The sequence below is a fragment of the Mytilus trossulus genome, chromosome 7, assembly GCF_036588685.1.
Source record: "Mytilus trossulus isolate FHL-02 chromosome 7, PNRI_Mtr1.1.1.hap1, whole genome shotgun sequence".
Taxonomy (NCBI): domain Eukaryota; kingdom Metazoa; phylum Mollusca; class Bivalvia; order Mytilida; family Mytilidae; genus Mytilus; species Mytilus trossulus.
Genome location: NC_086379.1, coordinates 83,497,058 through 83,517,661, shown reverse-complemented (window position 1 = coordinate 83,517,661; position 20,604 = coordinate 83,497,058). Strand labels below are relative to the sequence as shown.

Below are 20,604 nucleotides of genomic sequence, written 5' to 3'. Positions count from 1 at the left end.
ACAAAAATAGTAATAGGAAGATGTGGTGTGAGTGCCAATGAGACAACTCTCCATCCAAATAACAATTTAAAAAGTAAACAATTATAGGTTAAAGTAAAAAAAGCTTATTTTACAATGTTGCCTGTACCTTAGTTTATTCAAAAATATAAAAATTCTAGTTTCAAATTATGTCGATGCAAGCAAAATATGAATATGCTTCTTGCCTAAGGTACTTAGACCACAGCCGACAAAATGTCATATCTTCTAGTTTTCCAGCAACGAGTAAATACCCACTGTTTTATCAACTCGTACCCAATCGATGAATACTTGTTCATTTTGTCTCAATAACTGAGCTGATTTTTTCATATTTTGGTTTTATGAACTTTTCATTTTTACCATTTGTTATCGAGGTATCCTCGTCATCGAGGTAGGTGGAACACGTTTCGGATCAAAAGGTTAAGTTGATGACGTTTTAGAAAAACTCTACTCGTTCAGTTTCCGGGCATGGTGAACAACATTTTCGTAAAAACAGATGCGTCCAATGACATCTCATCATACAACTTTCAACAATGATTAAAAAAACTCCAGTTAAACACATTGTGAAATAATTAGAAAATGAAGACCATCAGACGGATTTTGGTTCAAAGATAAACGAAACAAAAGTATGATAGACATCAACCAACGACCAACAGTGGATAACAAAACATTTCCTGGCTTGTTTTCAAAAGGTTCACCGATACAAGTTTTCAAGTAGGGAGCCTGTATTTCAGTAATTGCCGTTTGTTTATGTGTTACACATTTGTTATTCGTTCATTTTTTATAAAAATAAGACCGTTAGTTTTCTCCTTTGAATTGTTCTACATTGTCATTTAGAGCCTTTTATAGCTGACTATGCGGTATGGGCTTTGCTCATTGTTGAAAGCCGTACGGTGACATATAGTTGGTAATATCTGTGTCATTGTGATCTCTTGTGGACAGTTGTCTCCTTGGCCATCATACCACATCTTCTTTTTTATATTCAACTGCAAGTATCCATATATCAGTACATTTAGTGACAAGACAACATAAAAACAAAATGTAAAAATCACTCGGAACGGACTTGACTATCAATCCGACAAGAACCACAAAAAAGAAAAACACAAAACAAAATACGATCTAAAATATAGATCTGCAAATGCTTGCAGTTGAAACCATTATTAGATCACCTGGCCCAATAGTAGTCAATTTCTGTGTCATTTGGTCTCTTGTGAAGAGTTGTCTCATTGGCAATTACACCACATCTATTTTTATATCTACAAATAGGTTCATACCGTAGAAATTGTCAGCCAACTCCTTGTTAAAGTTATTTCACTTTGATGTTGATTTTTACCAATGTTTAGCGTTTTTGACTTAAATCTTAAACATTATAATAGACAGATTGAAAGTTAAATAAGCAAACATTATCAGTAAGACAAGATCTGCAATTACGACAATATATTGGAAATAAATCATCCGACATATCCTTGGAATTATTATTCTTAAATGTAGAATTTTTTTTTATCATTTTTTATTTCCATGATAAGAATTATAACAGATAGATAGACGCTTTACATCACAAAACAAATCATCAAGGTATGATCTATTAACAATTTACATTTCATTGATACATGTAGTAGGCTGTCACTCTTTATATGAGCGGTTGCCCAGTGGCTGTCCATAAACCGGATGAGCATTTAGTCTGTTTCTTTTTGTTTTGAGCAAAAACTAAAGCAGATAAAGAAAAACTAAGCAGACTAAAAGCTCAGCAATACTAGATCCACAAAATAGAAATTTTTGTCATAAAATACCAAAAATACGGAAATTCAAAACGGAAAGTCCCTTATCAAGCGAGCAACATAGACCTTTTAGAGCTTCTAGTAAAATATGTCCTTTAACCCAACACAATCTAATTATTTAGCCTATATTGATGCCAATTCTACAAGAAAATCGTCAAGCACTGCACTCGCACCCGGTTGCAATCCTTTGGTAATTCTTGCAATTCGCTTAGAACATTTTAAGCCAACAAGGTTTGTATCTTCTTAATGGATGTTTAAAATTGAATATCGGTACACTTGCCTAAAAATGGTGATTTGATATCGATCGAAGCATTTAGCATTACGTATTAACTCATTAAAGAAACCAGGGTTACACTTCTGTAAGCCATACACGCGTTTCGTCTACAAAAAAAACATAAGTGAGGCTAGTATCAAAAGCGTTAAAATGCAGAAAATTAAAGTATGAAGTTGAAGACCATTATAGACCATTAATATCAAATAAGGTAATATTTTTTCTGGACTTAAACATCCGTAATGTATAATATGTATCAAGTCACACGATTTAACCGAGAAAAAAGACTTTTTAATAATATGTAATTTAATTAAAATGAAAAAAGAACAATGACACACTTAATAATTATGAAACATTTCTCAAACAAAGCATGGTTCATCTTACTGATAAATACGTCTTGCTCGTTTTTTCTTTTTCGGTAGGTTTTCTGTAGGTTTTACCATATCGACCTGTTGTGTCTCATCCTGACGTGTTACTACTATTGTCTTTGTAAATTTCTTTTTTGATTTATAATTACGTGATAACTTCAGCCTGTCTTTTGTTGTGGTATTATTTGATGCAATAAAATGACCAACAGCCTCTCTCCAGAAGCTTGCTACAATGTTAATGATGCCGTATGTGGACCGCACCGGCTTTTTCCTAACTATTGTAATACCTACGTTTAATGTTGCATTCATCATCGTCATTAAAATCCACAACAAAAACAAAACAAAGAAGAAGTAATAGGCTCTTCCCAGAACCGGCTCCACAGAAAACAGATCTTTGATGCTGTTTTTACCGATTATAGCGTTAACCAATGTCGTTGATGACACAAATAAGTTTTTGTATGTTTCTAGATGCCTGCCAAAAATTAAATGTCCAAAAGTTACAAAGGCTACGTACACCATAACAAACATTACAAAACATCCACAAAGATCACGGCTCACATGAGCAAGAACCTGTCCAAATTGATTTATTCTTTCATTGTAGCTGAGAACTCGCATGATTCGAAATGTTGTTAGAAATATAATAAATGCCAAGAAAATGTTAAACAGTTCGTCCCATGACGCAATATGACTAAAGTTGACGAATTTATTCTTATGATTTTCCCATTCTTTCATTGCCTTATTAATCATTATCCATCTTCCAATATACATTATGGTAGCAACAAAGAATAACATTATGATTAATATGTCAAGAACATGCCATAATTCTTTCCACATCTTCTTACCGTATCTCCGAAACCAAATAAATTTATGAACAGAAAATACAATTATTCCAATCAGTACAATAATTTCACAAATAAAGATAAACAATCCAAGACTTCCGACATGTTGGTATGGTCGAAACGGTTTGATTAATGTGCTTGCAATGACCCCACCTGTTTCCGGAAATTCTGTCAAAAACGAAATGAAAACAAAAACATTATCATCTACGTTGTACAAGGTGAATTCTGTAAATATGGCTCTCGTTTCACGATCTATCCATGTGTATTTATACAAATCATTGAGAACTAGACGTGATATGTTGTAGTTGACAATGAATTCTGCTATGTATCCACCCCCGCCATAGGTAGAATATAATCCTGTGACCGGAAGTCCCCAAATATCAGCAGACGACACAAAATTCCAGGCAGCATATGTCATATTATAAACAGCTTGACCTCTGACGCAGGGTTGAGACTCCCAGGCTACACAATAGTTCCCATTCTCCTCTCCGGAAATAGAATACTCATCATAACAGGTAAAGTTATCCCATAACTGTGTCCTACATGGCTCTGAAAAAGTCAATAACAACTTTTATATCAAATGACTTTCAATAAATAATTTTCCCCTCAAGGTGAACATGACAACTACCAAATGCATTGCAACATCTCAGTTTAAACCATTTGATGGCTTACTAATTACAATAGTTTTGCATTTTGTAATCAAGTTGCGTTTTGAGTTGTTATCTTATATTAGCTCGGGAATAATATTCTGAATTATGTTAATTCTGTCAACACTCATGTTCATGTCTCGTAGAATCATACACTTAAGTATACGTTTAATGTCTAGGTTAGAGCATTCCTGATAGAGGTAAATATAAAAAAGGCTTTAGATGCAACCAAATAAACTCATCATAGACACTAGGATTGAAAATTTATATTAACGCCAGACGCGCGTTTTGTCTACAAAAGACTCATCGGTGACGCTCGAATCAAAAAATGTTGAAAAGGCCAGTAAAGTACGAAGTTGAAGAGTATTGAGGAACAAAAATTCCTAACAGTTTTGCCCAAATACAGCTTAATTAATTTATTCCTGAGGTAGAAAAGCCTTAGTATTTCAAAAATTCACAGTTAATTTATAATTATGAATTTATCAATGATAACTCAAGTCAACACAGAAGTACTGACTACTGGGTTGGTGATACCCTCTGGGAATTAAAACTCCATCAGCAGTGGCATCGACCGTGTGGTTGTAAATAAACTCATCATAGATATTAGGATTGACATTTTATATTAACGCCAGACGCGCGTTTCGTCTACAAAAGACTCATCAGTAATGCTCGAATCAAAACAGTGTTAAAAAGGCCAAATAAGGGACGAAGTTGAAGAGAATTATGTCATATTAAGTTTATTAATGGGATTACCAATATTATATGAGTGAAATTTGCCAAAACATTCAGGAACAGACACAATTAAGATGTAAGCTGCAATCTTGAATTTCATCAGTGAGAACTGGTAATTAATTCATCACAGTAGTAATACAAATAAAGATGCTTGTATAATTAACCGTACCTTGAACTGCTCTTAGTTGTCTTAGTCTCATTGGACCAACACGAAAGTTGACTTGATCTTGTATATATAATCTTCTATTGACTTTCAGTTGATCTCCATTGGAATGGTACCGTGGAAATAGAAAAGGAATAAGAGTCTCGTCGATCCATGTATATAAGCTAGCTGAACTTGTAACCTGTAAAATATTGTTATAGTTTATGATATATGACAGAAGTTATCGAGTGAATTTTCTATATTGTGGCTTACGTAAACATATTGAATTATTACAGATTATACGAGCTACAGATAAATGACATATATATTTGCTTTGTAACTCAAAACAAATGACGAAGAGTTATCAAATATACCAGCCTTATAATTTAATACGTCAGACGCACGTTTCGTCTACATAAGACTAATCAATGACGTTCAGATGAAAATAGTTATACATCCAAAGATGTAAAAAGTTATTGAGAATCCAAAATTCCAAAAAAGTTGTGCCAAATACGGCTAGGGTTATCTATACCTGGGATAAGAAAATACTTAGATTTTGGAAAAAAATATTATTTGGAAACAGGAAATTTATAAAAACTACCATATAATTGATATTCATGACAACACCGAAGGGCTTACTTCTTGGCTGGTGATACCCTCAGGAACGAAACGTCCACCAGCAGTGGCATCGACCCAGTGGTAAATAGTTATCAAAGGTACCAGGCTTATAATTGTATACCAATTTAATAATCGTAAAATTAAACGTAATGATAGGCAAACAGCAAAGTTAAAAACTCAAATTTGTTTTTTAAATTCTGAAAATATTTTGTCCAATATTTTTAACTGAATAAAGTCCTTTAATTCTGGCAGGATCAAGTTGGAAATGGGTAAAATTTCGACAATAAGGTATTAATGTTTGAACACAGTTGGACAAAGGTATTATATTATAATACGCCCAGTTTAAGGCTGGCGTATAACGAAGGTAATATTATAAGATTGATCAGTATCTTTAAAAAGATATTAATATGGTACGTCAGTGACAGATTTTCACTTGATGAGATTTTTCAGTTGCACTAAAAGTTTTACGGTCGGTTATTTCGATCAAAACATTACAAATTGATAACATTAAAAAAGGTGAGCCAAACCTAAACATACCTTTGGCAACTATGTTTATAGTTAAAAACAAAAATAATAGCTATACAAAAATGTTTCGCCGCGCATAATGCGAACCTTTACATACGCTGATTTAAGTATCACAAATGAGATTTATATTGTCGATAAATCTCATATAATCTTACGATTTTGTGACACTAATTTACATCTGTTGTGTTTATGGACTTTGTATTTTGGGATAGTTTTGTATAAAGATGTCACTATTAAGAAATAGATCTCAACACCACCTTATTCGTTATGTTCGCCGTACCTTTTGTGATGAGGTAGCGTTAAGCAAACTTGTTTCTTGTCACAACCTTAACTCATTACATTCTAGAAGTGTAAATAACTTCTTTGCTGCAAACCCATGCCTCATCATAGGATATCTCACTAGGTGTATGGGTGTTTATATGGAATTATTTGCGCTTCGTCCAAGATTTATCAATGTCATGCACATACATTACACTGTACTTGAAGATGTACCTTGTTGCATTCTCCAATAAAAATATTATCTTTTGTCAATTTTTCATATCAAGTAACATAATGAAAATCATAAACGAGCCTCGTAAACCAACACTGCAGGTACACGTATATAGGGAAACCAACTTTTTCTTCATTATTCTGATTTTTTATGTTTCGTCTGAGTTGTTGTCACACGCATGTTTACTCTATAACCATTTTGTTTCCTATATGTCATATTTTGCCGCATTTGTTGCTTTCCCCACATCCTTTCTTTTTTCTATATTATAATGATATTTTCCTGGAAAGAGCTCTTTTTGAAAAACGAACCCATTACCTTAGTACCTTTAAAATAGATCAGTAAACATGGGCATTATTATGGATGATTATTCAGACTTATTAGTGCACACATTTTACAGTTCAAACAAGACAATGCCGAGCGTGGCATCCCCTCGTATGTAACATATTGGGGATAAATATGGACACTATATTTGTATATGACACATGCAGAAAATGGTAAATTGAATATGCATATTTGATACATAAACTATTTTTTAAGAAATCAACCAAAACATTCAGTAACTCGAAATACCTTTAATATTGTCTTTAGAACCAGCAGTTAAAAACATGAGTAACCAATTTCCTTTGTATTATGCTATTTCAAGGAGAAAAAACAAGTCCATCTGCATGACCTTGACCTTTGGCCTTGAACGTAAAAAATGTCAGATCATTACAAGGAGGAACAATATACCAAATGTAGTTAAAATCTTTTTATTATGTAGTTTAAAAAAAAAAAAAAAAAAAAAAAAAAAAAAAATCTTTTGAAGCATATTGGTTTTAGAGTGTCCACAAGGGTGATATTGCCTTGTATTACAACTGCCACTATGACCTTGACCTTTGAACTTTAAAGTCAATAGCACTTAAGATATTCTTAACGAGTAACACCATACCAAGTTTTGAGCATTTTGGTTCTAGAGTGTCCATAACAATTTTATCTACACGCAACTTACATTTAGTAGACGAGGGGATAATAAACTAAGTTTAATAAGAAATAGACATCGTATGGCCATCGCACCATCATCGTTATCCATCGTGTAGCCTTCGTGATCCATCGTGTAGGCTTCAGCTGAGATATGAAGCTTAAATACCAGTCTTCAGTTAACCTTCGTATATTCATCTTTTGCTGTCGTATATAATTTCAACACCATCGTATAGACTTCGTTATTCATCGTACTTGCTTCGGTCACTTTTTGGTATTTTAACGAAATCGGGACCAACTTTGTACAAAATTACAATTTTCGCATTCGTGTGTTCATCGTATTAAAAAATCGGGACAGTGTGACGCGGGCAATACGCTACACGGACTGTACATGAATTAATGTTTTTGATTCTAAAATGTTATACATCTATCATAAAATGCAATCCCTGTCATAACTACCTCGCGTGTTATGAATAAACGAGACAGTAAATATAAAATACAAAAAGTTTTTAATTCAAAAATTAATTTAAAAATAATTTGCTTTTGAAAACGTCAACAAAGTAAGATTTCGCCAACAGGACAAAATATTAAAAATCTAAATGGCTCATTTTGGAAATTAAAAAAACAAAGACAAGGTTGTTGCCGGCTTTAAAAATCCAAATTTGTTTTCAACCTTTCCGGTCCGGCATAGTTGTAGCTAAATGAAAGGGAGAGATTTTATGTTTGATGTTATTCTTGAAGCAATTGTTTTTGTCATATTAAGTTAAATTTACAACATTTAGTTTTACACACTGAAAATTTTGATTTTAATTCACATTCGCTGAGTATTAATTTGTTTTCCCTTGCAGCTAATTTCCTAATGCATGTAGGGTAAAACTTCGGTTGTCTTCCTTGCTTTGTTTGTATAAATGTTTATTCAAGCTTTGTAATTTAGATTGACATCTTCATATATAGGTATGTAAACCTGTATATATGATATTTAAATTCAATTGGACGCTATCAAAATATAATTATACAAAATGTACAAACAAAGCAAGCAAGATAACCAAAGTGTTGATCTACATACATTAGAAAATTAGCTGTAAGCTTCAGTGAGATTAGGCGAACTGTTAATCATTTCTCCTTAAGACCATTTGAAATGAAACAAAGGACAAACGACAATGACCCTTTGTCACAATTTTATTTATACTATAAGATTTTGTCAAATAAGCAGTAAAAATAAATTTTAACGTCATTGCAAGATCGGACATTATTTTACGAGGATTATCCAGACATCAGTTATCGAGTATGTCAAACTTTTAGGAATAATTGTTTATCGGTCTGACCTTCTGAATACTCAATTATTGATTATTTTTTAATTGACATTAAAATTAGAAGGATCATTATCATAAGGAACATGTGTACTGTGTTTTAAGTTGATAGGACTTCATCTTCATCAAAAACTACTTGACCAAAAACTTTAACCAAAAACTTTAACCTGAACATACTGACAAACGAACGGACGCACAGACCAGAAAACATAATGCTCATAAATTTGGCATAAAAATAACTTTCACCTATCTTATTAACCTGTACACAATCGGCGCAAATGAAAGACAAAATCTACGCAAGTGAAAGAATAAAAAAAAATGAAATGCAGATCGGCGCAAATATAAGACAAAATTAAATCATGTGAAGGAATAAAACAAAATGAAATGCAGATAGGCACAAATGCAAAAAGTCAAGATCAAAATTTATACTTAGTTTTATTATTTGTATTAAAACGAAGGTTAAATACATGTCCTAACTACACAATAATTTTGGCCACTAAATTAGACTCAACTAAAATATGCATTTTGCCGTGCAGACAGACTGGAGCCAGCATTTAATCAAATTTGCAATTCAGTACAATACAATAATCTCATATATACATATGCATACATCATATATAATAGTATTTATACTAAGTAATTTAACACAAAACTTTGTGAACCAAAAAATATACTTCCGGCAACAATAGTAATAAATATCTATTAACTTCCAATAACATTCAAATGATAAATATCGTATTATGAATACCCGTCATAAACAGACACTCGCCGCCCAGGAAAAACCAACTTAAAAAGTTTGGAAATCTGCGCACGGAGCAATGCAAGAACCGTTTCTGGGTAATGATGCCGTACTCCATCATGATCATGATTATATAAAAACACAATTTTTTATTCAAAAAAGGAAGTTTTAACTATACGATGTCTACGGCTAGAATGACCACCTAGACAATTTTTTCACGAATCCGCGAAAAAACAAATTAACATAACAAAACATTAGGTTACCTGACCTATCGAATCATACATCATTGACCCATACAAAATATTATAGAAACTTTAAGACAGTATTTTTCCGCTATACTGCGAAACGCTGAAAAATATATGTCCTAACTACACAATAATTTGGCCACTAAATTAGACTCAACTAAAATATGCATTTTGCCGTGCAGACAGACTAGAAAAACAAAGAACGGGCGCGAGAAATGCAATATGAATACAATGCAAGATACTTATAAAATCATAAAACATAATATAAAATAAAATTCAAACCCTCAACATTCACAAACCTAGTTTTTTCGTAACCTGAAGCCGATGATCAAGTGAATCGGCCACGTAACCATCTTTAGCAGTGTCGCTTTTCCACCGACCGTGTCGTTTCCAACAACGTTCGTTAACATCTGAATTGGCGGCTGCAGTAGCCCCACCTGCTCTCAAAGAATGCAAACCAATGTTTAAATCAGGACATATACTTTTTAACCTAGAAACTATGCATTCTCTAGCTCTGGTATAGCTTAATCTTTTATTTTTATATATTAATGAACAAACTTGTTTTGATCTGAAAATTGGTCTGAATAAAAAGTTTTCTGATTCAGAATTAATCATAGCTAATAGAAAATACTTTTTCAATAATAAATATGGACAGGCAATTGACTCTCCTTTACAAATGACAATTTCGTCACCTAATCTATATTGGTCAGTTTTACTTTTAAATATATTGATTGAAAAATGATCTTCTTTGAAAACTATATCCTTACAACGAATGCCGCTTACTTCATCATAACGAAGAAAACCAGCAAAACATAAAATAATCATAGTTAAATCCCGTATAACAAGTAAATCATTACAATCTTTGTACTTAGAACATAAATTTATCAAAACATCTACGGTAATGTGATCTTTTTTCATTCTCGGTCTGTGTGGTTGTCGTTTTGCAGCTTCCATTAAATTCACAACGAAAAAATTTGTTGTCGGATCTTGAATTCCTTGAATGTTATGCGCCCACTTGATCCCGTAAACGGCAGATTGCACTACACTTTTTGACGATCCTTTATCCAGTAAATGAGTTAAATATAACGCAACGTGAATTGGAGAAGCGGGAATAGATTTTCCTCCTTCTTTAGATATAAACTGTTCCCAACGTTTAAAAGAATAAAAATATTTACTATTGGTGTTGCTGCTATGTGAATGTAACAAAAACTCTTCCATTTTCCCACCAAGTTGAGTGAAATTTTCTGAGATCGCTCCACACTGTAAAATCTCTTTCTGAATGGTACATTTTAACCCGATCCCTAAAAAAAACAAATACAATGATAAATATCTAAAATCTAATTTTAAGTGCCAACATAGGGAAATTTGTATCTGTCTTTCCAAATAATCCGTTCTTTCCTCTTCCTCTTATAACTACACTTGATGACAACAATCTACTGTCTACTACAAAACTCTCAAATGTTTGCGAACCTTCAATACCAACGTTTAAAATTGGCCAAAAAGGAGCTGACCTCCAGTATGGAACGATTAGTGTACCGATAGATTTTTCTTGTTTCATTTTTTGAATACATTTGGAAACAAGTGAAGGTGGTGGTACAATCCAATTAATTTCGCTTTTCCAATCTTGATCAAAAGCATTAATACCTGAAGTATTAGGACACCAGTGCTTAGAGTTGAAGACCAAACATTTTGTATTATAATCTGACGCAAATCGATCTACCGTATGAGGACCCCACAAATTATCTAGAACTGAATACACTTCTGGGTCTATTCCCCAGTCATCACAGTCTACACTTTTACTGATCTGATCAGCCTTAACGTTTTCCTCTCTTGGTACCCACTGTGGTAACAATACAATAGTGTTAAGCTTACATACATTGGCTATCTTGATAGCGATTAATTGTAGATCGCCCTTTCTACTACCTTGCTTGATAATGTAAACAATATTTTGATTATCAGTATACCATTTAATAGTTTTACCTTGTAATGTTACTAGTAATGACAACAAAACTCTATATACCGCTTCTAACTCTCTCCATGTGGAGCTTTTCAAACTTTCTACTGAATTCCAACTACCCATAACTTCAGTATCACTGATACTGACAGCATACCCTCCGAAACCTATATCGGAGGCATCACTATAAACAATGCAAGAGTACTGTTCCACTATACTCAAATCTCTGCCATTCAGTATGGCTACGTTTTCCTTCCAGAAAACAATTTCATCTAATGCTTTGCTATTCAAAAGCACAGGAGCGTTCCAACTTGCTCTATACAACAAGCAATCGTACATACTCCTTGTACGCAATCGTACTACTGGGCCCATTGCCCCTTTCATAGAAATAATCTGTCCAATAATGGACGCCAAAAAACTGGCTGTTACTTTTATTTCACCTTTTCCCAACCTGTGAATAATCACATTCAGCGTATCTTTCAACTTATTCAATCTAGATTCTGTCACATAGACAATACCATCTTTCATGTCCCACACCAAACCTAGCCAAGTAACTGATTGACTTGGTTCCCAACTACACTTTTCTTCGGCAATTAAAAAACCAGCCGACCTTAAAGCATAACGCACAGTTAAACTACAGAAATTAGCCTTACTAATTTCACTTGCCCCACCTATGCCATCATCAAGATACATTATAATCTGTAATCCTTGATCTCTTAAATATTTTACAATGCATCTAACAACCTTTGTGAATATGTATCCTGCTGTACTTATACCAAAAGGTAATACGTTAAAAACGTAGTATTTTGTTACTTTTTCATGTTCATAAAACCAACTGAAACCTAAGTACGTTTTGTGATCTTCAAATATCTCAATATGATGATATGCCGATCGAAGATCGTATGTAAATAGATAGTCCCCCTTTTCGAACATATGACTAGCTTCAACAGCATCTTCATATTTGAACCTAAATTTGTGTAAGTGGGGGTTTATATGCCTGCAGTCAAGAACAAGTCTGAATTTTTCTTTATTCCTCGCAACTGTGAGAGGATTGACTACTTTAGGTAACTCGGGTACTTGAGATATACAACCCCGACTAATTAACTTAGTAATCTCGGATTCAACAAACTCTGCATTATCGAATGCTGTCTTATTGTTCCTTAAACAACAGCTTTCAGGTTCTGTATAAAACGGAATTCTGTAACCGTCTCTAATAATACTAAGAATATAGTCGTTTGCATTAATACTTTGCCAATAATTATACGCGTTGCGTAACCTGTTTACCGGTGAATCGTTAGAGTTCACCTTTGTAACTGTACTTTTAAATGTGTTATCAAGCTTGACGAATTGTGAATGTGTATCTTTTACAATTGTGCTTTTGTCAAAACTATCAAAGTTTTCTACAGTTTTATCAAAACTATTTACATTTTTACTTATCTTGTCAATCTTGTTTCTTTGCATAGTTGCAACAAAAGCACCAGTTTGATGGTCTACCCTCCAATGTCCGGGAATACCACACTCATAACATTTCCCTGGGCGTTGAACTGGAACATTATTTCTAGGTGCGTTGGAATTAAATCTCGACGACTGAGAGGTACTGTAAGGGGTTGATCTATGTTGTTTATTTTGTTTCTCGCTCTTGATTTTACGTGCAGCTTTGTTTTCGGCTCTGATGATTCGTTTCTCATCTTCAGAGTCGTCGGCCAGACTATGAGTTTCGTATTCTGTCACTGTTTTCCAGCCACTTTCAGATTGGTCTGCCAATTTAACTAATTTTTGTCTATGCCGTAAAATATCCAAACCTTCACTGATACTTTGTGCTGCCTTTTGGGTCTGTTCGGTTTGCTCCGGGTCTTCCCTCAAAAAACATCTAGCTTCCTTCATCTTGTTGGCAACCTTGGAATTGACTTTAAATTGTTCTTCATTCCCCTTCCTTTTAAACACATAATTGTCCGAATTCATCTCTTCAATCTTAGCAAGTTGTGTTTCTGACAGTTGTCGTTGATTTTCGTTCGTCGACTTTTGGAAAGCGTCAAAACTGCTTTTGATAATCCTGTCCATGTGATGTACAATATCATTCTGTGCGGTTGAAACAGCTTCTTGCACACGCTGTTTAATCAAAGAATCTAGCTGTACCGGCTCCGACATTTTAACTATACGATGTCTACGGCTAGAATGACCACCTAGACAATTTTTTCACGAACCCGCGAAAAAACAAATTAACATAACAAAACATTAGGTCACCTGACCTATCGAATCATACATCATTGACCCATACAAAATATTATAGAAACTTTAAGACAGTATTTTTCCGCTATACTGCGAAACGCTGAAAAATATATATAGTGTAATATATTTTGTGTCCATATGTGTTAAATTTCCACAACGCTTCATTCCTCTTTTCTTGTGAGACGTATTTTTAAGGATGTATTCTTCTGACTTTTCAGTCTCGTTCAGTCTCGTTGAAATCTCGTTCTTAAATTATTTCCAAAACATATGATAGAAGTGGAAAATATCAATGAATTTTAAAAATATTATAATCAAACACAACTCGGTGAAAAAGTTGTGTATTTACCATGAACGGTTTTTGAATAATCCAGTTTTCAAATTTTACGACCATTCAAGTCAGTATTTTTAGTCAAAATTTTGAGAAAATGGGTGAGGGATACAAAAAATGATTTTACAAGAATAATATACATCCCATCTCATTTTGGTTTTTTCAAATTTCTTAGATATGTATTTGTTCAATCATTTATAACAAAAAAGTTGAATTAATATGCATTTTGTTCTTTAAAATGAGAAAAATCATAAAAATACAAAATTGGCAGTATGGTAAATTTTACACAAAAAAGCATCAAATTATGATAAAACTTTCTTATATTAACACCTACCTATAGTTTTTGTAAGTTAAATTTATTCAGATTGGTCCACTTCATCTTTATGGAAAGTATGAAAAAAAGTTTAATCGTGGAACTGTGATTTTTTTCACGATAATAGCCCAAAAATAGGTAAAAATCGATGAAAAGTGAGAAAATCATCAAAATTGGGCATTTTCAAAGGGCCGTAGCAAAAAAAGAAGCACACCACCATTAATTTTTTCTTCACCAATTGTTTTGTTACAGTCTTATAAACCTAAAAATCAGGTTAAGAAAAAAAGTTTAATTCTAGAAATTTTTGGCTCCTCAGAGGTGTACATCCTTAAGCGTAAACCATGTTGGAATCCGTGAAAAACGCGAAATAGGACGTTATAATTTGACGTTTTTTCATTGCTAGAAACAACGTCATAGAGCTTTTATGTCACAACCAGCTTGCGTTAGTTGGTGCGCATAAACAATAGGCTGTTTGGTCTTTAATACCAATTGTCGTTGGTTTCGTGGGACAGGTGAGCAACGAATTGAAATGTACAACGAATTGCAAAAAATATAGTCTTTGTTTACCGATATTACCAAAACCACGAAATCAAATATCAACGAAAGTGCCAGTTTCCCTCAAGGCACGAACATTGATGCGCACGAAATATAATAAATCCACAGTACTTGAAACAGGAAAGACAACTAACCTGATCATATTTCAACGTTGAACCTCCAACTGAGATGCTATTCGATGTAACAAGCTGCTGTTCTAGATGATTTTTGACGTTGTACCATCTCGAATCCCGGTTACTAAAACTGACACAATACAAAACAGCAAGGAAAATCATATATAAGACTAGCTCTATGAATATCTCTTGCATTTTAAGGCGCTGCTGTCTTTTTTCTTTTAATCTAGCAACTGTTACGGATTTCAATGGAGCTTGCTCGGCTTTAAACACATCTTAAAAGACATAACAAATTAAAATTATGAAAAGTAATATATAATTCTGACATTTGATATTGTAAAGTTTTATTGACTTTCCACTTTCTGTTATATACCTGTTAGTTCAGTATTTGTGTTACTAATTTTACAATACAAGTAATAGTAAAATATACGATTTTCAAGAATTAAACGTAGTCAAACTAAAACCCAAACACTGTTTTCAGGTAGACTTTTTGTATTTCGGGTACTTATAACAAATTCCTCTACTTTTCTAAGCTTTTCTTAGATAATTTATTTTCCTAATGATCTATGTTGTCTATACGGGAGAATTTATGCGCCTTTAATACAAAGAAGTGGTTTAGCTAGCTATAAATCCAGCTTTAATCCACCAGTTTCTACATGGGGATATACTTGTTCCAAGTCAGGAATACGCTTGTTTTCAATTCGTTCGATGTGTTTTAACTTTTTTATTTTGCAATTTGAAAAGGGACTTATTGATTTGAATTTCACTTAAAGCTCGGTACTTTTGTTATTTTACTGTTTAAAAACCACATTAGGATAACTTATATATATATGTATAATCTTTTTTCATTCGGCCATTACAAGGATGTATCTTTTTACAGAAATAAATTCTTTTTAGTACACCAAATGCTGATCGGTTCCAAAAATACTATTAAAAGAGGGACGAAAAATACCAAAGGGACAGTCAAACTCATAAATCTAAAACAAACTGACAACGCCATGGCTAAAAATAAAAAAAGACAAACAGAAAAACTATAGTACACATGACACAACATAGAAAACTAAAGAATAAACAACACGAACCCCACCAAAAACTAGGGGTGATCTCAGGTGCTCCAGAAGGGTAAGCAGATCCTGCTCCACATGCGGCACCCGTCGTGTTGCTTATGTGATTACAAATCCGGTAAATAGTCTAATTCGGTAGGTCAAATTCATGAAAGGGAAGGTGATTGTAGTTACGACGTAAGGAACATATCCGATATCATTTGTGAAATGGTTATTCCATAACGGTCAACCAACTCGTGATGGCGTCCGTAAAATTTACGAAGGGATGATTTCAACTTCACCATTTGGAACTCTTGATTTAATAGCTTCCTTGTGAGCAGTAACCCTCTATCAAGAAAATCATGATAGGAAATGCAAGCACGGGAATATCGTATCAATTGAGAGATATATACCCCGTATGCAGGTGCTGCTGGAATGTTGCTACTTAGAAATGGAAAGTTCACAATTGGAAAGCTGAAATCATCTCTTTTGTCGTAAAGTTTTGTCTTCAACCGACCCTCATTGTCAATTTCTAGATGTAAGTCAAGATATGAAGCTGACTTAACTGTATCTGTAGTATCCTTTATCTCCAATTCGATGGGATAGATGCGTTCCACATAGTCACCAAATTTTGAATTGTTTAGTGAAAGAACGTCGGGCGAAAGATACCAGAGGGGCAGTCAAACTCATCAATCGAAAATAAACTGAAAACGCCATGGCTAAAAATTAAAAAAAAACCCAAACAATAGTAAACATGACACAACATAGAAAACTAAAGAATAAACACGAACCCCACCAAAAACTTGGGGTGAACTTAGGTGCTCCGGAAATGTAAGCAGTTCCTGATCCACATGTGGCACCCGTCGTAATGAATATGTTATAACAAATCCGGAAAATATTCTAAAAGTCTTAAAACTGCATGAAATAAACAGCTCCGGTTAAAGATTAAGATCTGGGAAGGCATACAGGCGAGTAGTTGAAAGCAAAGGAACAAAACGTTGTTCATAGATTTTTGATACACTTTGGAAACACCACATCAATGATACTATATCGTTCATGTATCAAGATGTTTTCTCATCATGTGTTGTTGCATAGTTTACTTGGTATACACCTCAACTTCCAATACTTTGGTTAATATATCTAAGAAAAGATTGAATTCAGCTATGTTTGTAGTACTGATCCTTTTATTCCCTTTTTACAATGTGTATTTGAAGTTAAAACAGTAGAAAAAAGACCCGAAGTAGCATGTATAGCTCACCTAGATCTATCTGCATTTTCAATAATGGCCAGAATCTAACTACTAAAATAATTCATGACTAAAATGTCGATTTTTCTAAAAGACCAAACCATAGATACTTATCTTTGACAAATGTACTACTAAAATAAGGTGAAGGTCAGAAAATTTCAGACTTTTGTACAGATTTTGTCTTGCTAATATTGCATGATTGGTCCAAAAATTACTACAAATTTAAAAGTTATCATACATATTCTTAAACTACTGAAAACTTGACTAAGTAATAAAGTACTAAGAAAAACAACACAAATTTGACATCGAACAAGTTACCATGGCAACAAATCATGACTTAATTTGCATATTTTGTTAAATTTCGTGATTTTCCTTGTTTTTTCATCAAATTTGAAGTATATTTTAGATTGAAAAAGTATGTGCGCACTCAAGAAACAAGTTTATATTTGGTGAGATTATGCCAATAGTTATAATAAAGCTTCTGTTAAATTATTTTGTTGTTTCTCGGCTGCGCACGATGTTTCCTCAACGGAAATAAAGATAGAAAAATGCATAAATTCTGTATTTTCATCGTTTTTGTGAAAATAGTATACATTATGACGTAATTGTGACGTCATTAGATAAAAATCTGAATGTTTTTTATTTATATTTCTTGACCCTATGCATTTCTAAACACTATGTGCCAATTTAGAATAGTTATCAAACATTTTATTTTCTTGGGCCAAAATTGGGCCTTAATGCCCCTATTCCTTTGGTTTGAAAATTTCCGATGAAGGTAATATCATGAAAGTGCATCGAATGCAGAATGTTTTCTTTTATCTATCAATTTTTCTGCTTTACAAACTTTCAACCCGGACTGTATACATGATTTCTAATAAAGAGTAAATAAAACAACTGTGTTAAAAGTTAGTCAATGAATTGATTTATGTTGTTTTTATATTAATCACCTGTTTCTTTTAATTGATGATACGCTCTAGAGTTTTACCTCAGTATTTCAAACGAAAGGAGATGATATCGGAAACCATAAGCTTGATCAATATATATTTCTTCAATATTCATAGTTCAATATAAACAAAGGTTACCTAAAAGATATGACAATGGACTTGCTGCACGTCTTTTGGTCTCTAGAAGAAGCTTCTCTTGGTCGTATTTCACAGTTTTCTCCTTATAACTCTTTACAATCCAAGAGAATATGACTGACATCAATATAATCTAAACAAAGAAAAACATCCTGATATTTCAATATGAAGGTACATGTATACCTTTTATTTGAAAGAATATATACCAAAAATTTAGAGGTGTCAGAACGACATTAATGGCCCCGTCTCAAAAAGTTGAAAAACACGTGTATATACAAACATGATGGTAGTCTCACATACCAAAAATCAGCCCAATATCTTCAGGCGTTTAAAAAAAATTCTGTATGACTGTGATTTTCAACAATTTATCAAGGTGCAAAGCCCGTAATTGTAGCAAAAACTAGTTGCACGGAACGAAACATTAGCTCAAACTGTAACTTAGCATGTGTAACTCACAAACCAAAAAACAGCCCAATATCTGAAGGCGTAAAAAAAAACTTTGTACAACTATGATTTTCAACAATTAATCGAAGTTAAAAGCCTGTGATTTCGACAAAAATAAACGGAGCAGAACGAATTTCAAACTTGATCTGTAACTCACCACGGTCAACTGACATACCAAAAATAACCCAAATATCTGAACGCGTTTAGAAAAAATTCCCTATAATGGTTTGTTGCGGAATGACGGAGGAACGGAATGACGAACAAGGTTTAAAATGTATTTATTTCAAATAGCTCTTACGTACAGTTGTAGTTTCGTCAATGATAGAATTGGATTTAAAGGGTATAAGTCCAGCCAGATATATATTGCATTCGTAACCTATTTGTTTTAACTGACATGAAGTGTTACTTCTGACGTATAAAATAGAATAACAAAAATAGAGAGGTCCAATGAAAATGTTATAGTCCATAAGCAACTGGCAAAATCCAAAGATCAAGCACACCAAACGAGTGGATAACAACTGTCATATATCTTACTTGCATTGGAGCAGGAATTTTCATTTATAGGACAGTGTTTTTGTAACTCCTTACCAAGGAAGTACGAAATATTGCTGACTATTTAACATGTATAGTGAAACCTAGATTTTCTTACCTTAAGGGGATCAACTAAGAGTATTGATTCGATGAATGACATAAAGAAACATAGCAGCCATTCCTCTGACTTTGTCTTTCCCCATTCCATGCTATACAGAATTAGAAAAAATCCTGATATAAAGACGGCTAATGTAATTATTCCCCATGCAGCATATCTACACCAAAACGGAAGTGAAAATTCTGTATCGTCTGTAGCATCTGCGTTAATGTCTTCCTGTTCTGATTTTAGTGTCATTTCAGGATTGTCTTTAGTATTTGTAAAAGTTTTCTTCTCATTTCTTGAACGAGGTTTGGATCTTCTGAACATATAAGATACTAACAATATTGGAGGTGCAGCAATAATTGCACTGACAATTGAAATATATATCCCAGAAAGTGGTAATTTGATGGGTCCTATTATAAAGCGACTTCCTGTGTTTTGTCCATAAAACATTGCATTTGAGATCATAGTAAGAAACAGCAATGTCAAACAACAAGCCAATCTTTCTAACCTTGTAAAGTTGCTGTTTTCAGGTCGAATGGCAACCGATAACCATAAGTGATTGTCTGTTGTGTTTTGTCTAGTTTGTTCGTTAAATAAAAATGAGAACTTGTGTTTATCCAACTTATCAGAAACAGGAATGGCACAATCGACGCAGCCATCATCGTGGTCCAAAGAAAGCCATTGATCACATATAAACAGATACCTGTCAATTAAAAGAAAGAAAAAGGAAGATAAAGCTATTATCTGCACTTTTAATTTGAAATTGTAAAGCTTTTATGATCTACCAAATAACAGCATACAGATGATTACAAGATATAAGCATGTACAATATAAGTATTTTTGATTATTAAAATATGGTCTGAAATATTTGTACTTCAGCTTAAAACCAAGCATTTCCTGCAAAACTTTCTTCACAATTTTTTCATCGATATTTATGTTATTAAAGAATTTATAACAAAACAAGGCTGCGTGATGTATTTCACAAATATC

At 33.3% G+C, this 20,604-nt stretch overlaps 2 protein-coding genes across 3 annotated transcripts; both read right to left on the bottom strand.

The window, feature by feature from the left end:
* Window positions 1-2,388: 2,388 nt before the first annotated feature.
* On the bottom strand, window positions 2,389-20,306 carry LOC134727296 (polycystin-2-like protein 2). The gene is made up of 5 exons (XM_063591673.1): window positions 19,630-20,306; window positions 18,540-18,669; window positions 15,190-15,443; window positions 4,820-4,994; window positions 2,389-3,820 (listed from the first exon to the last, which is right to left on the bottom strand). Exons 1-5 carry the CDS (start codon window positions 20,077-20,079, stop codon window positions 2,445-2,447), a joined length of 2,385 nt encoding a protein of 794 aa, XP_063447743.1. The 5' UTR covers window positions 20,080-20,306; the 3' UTR covers window positions 2,389-2,444.
* On the bottom strand, window positions 9,193-13,938 carry LOC134726017 (uncharacterized). 2 transcript variants are annotated; one of them, XM_063590374.1, is made up of 2 exons: window positions 13,056-13,938; window positions 9,193-10,977 (listed from the first exon to the last, which is right to left on the bottom strand). In XM_063590374.1, the coding sequence occupies exon 2, from the start codon at window positions 10,892-10,894 to the stop codon at window positions 9,968-9,970; it is 927 nt and encodes a 308-aa protein (XP_063446444.1). In that variant the 5' UTR covers window positions 10,895-10,977; window positions 13,056-13,938; the 3' UTR covers window positions 9,193-9,967. Both variants share the same exon structure in this region, with proteins under 2 accessions (XP_063446444.1, XP_063446445.1).
* Window positions 20,307-20,604: the final 298 nt, after the last annotated feature.

Bases quoted from the DNA above. Each gene is read 5' to 3' on its own strand.
- LOC134727296 (XM_063591673.1), bottom strand. From the start codon at position 20,079: ATGATCTCAAATGCAATGTTTTATGGACAAAACACAGGAAGTCGCTTT. The intron at 15,444-18,539 runs GTAACCTTTGTT...ATGTCTTTTAAG, and splicing joins TCCATTGTCATATCTTTTAG to ATGTGTTTAAAGCCGAGCAA. The intron at 3,821-4,819 runs GTACGGTTAATT...TGACTTTTTCAG, and splicing joins ACAACTAAGAGCAGTTCAAG to AGCCATGTAGGACACAGTTA.
- LOC134726017 (XM_063590374.1), bottom strand. From the start codon at position 10,894: ATGGAAGAGTTTTTGTTACATTCACATAGCAGCAACACCAATAGTAAA.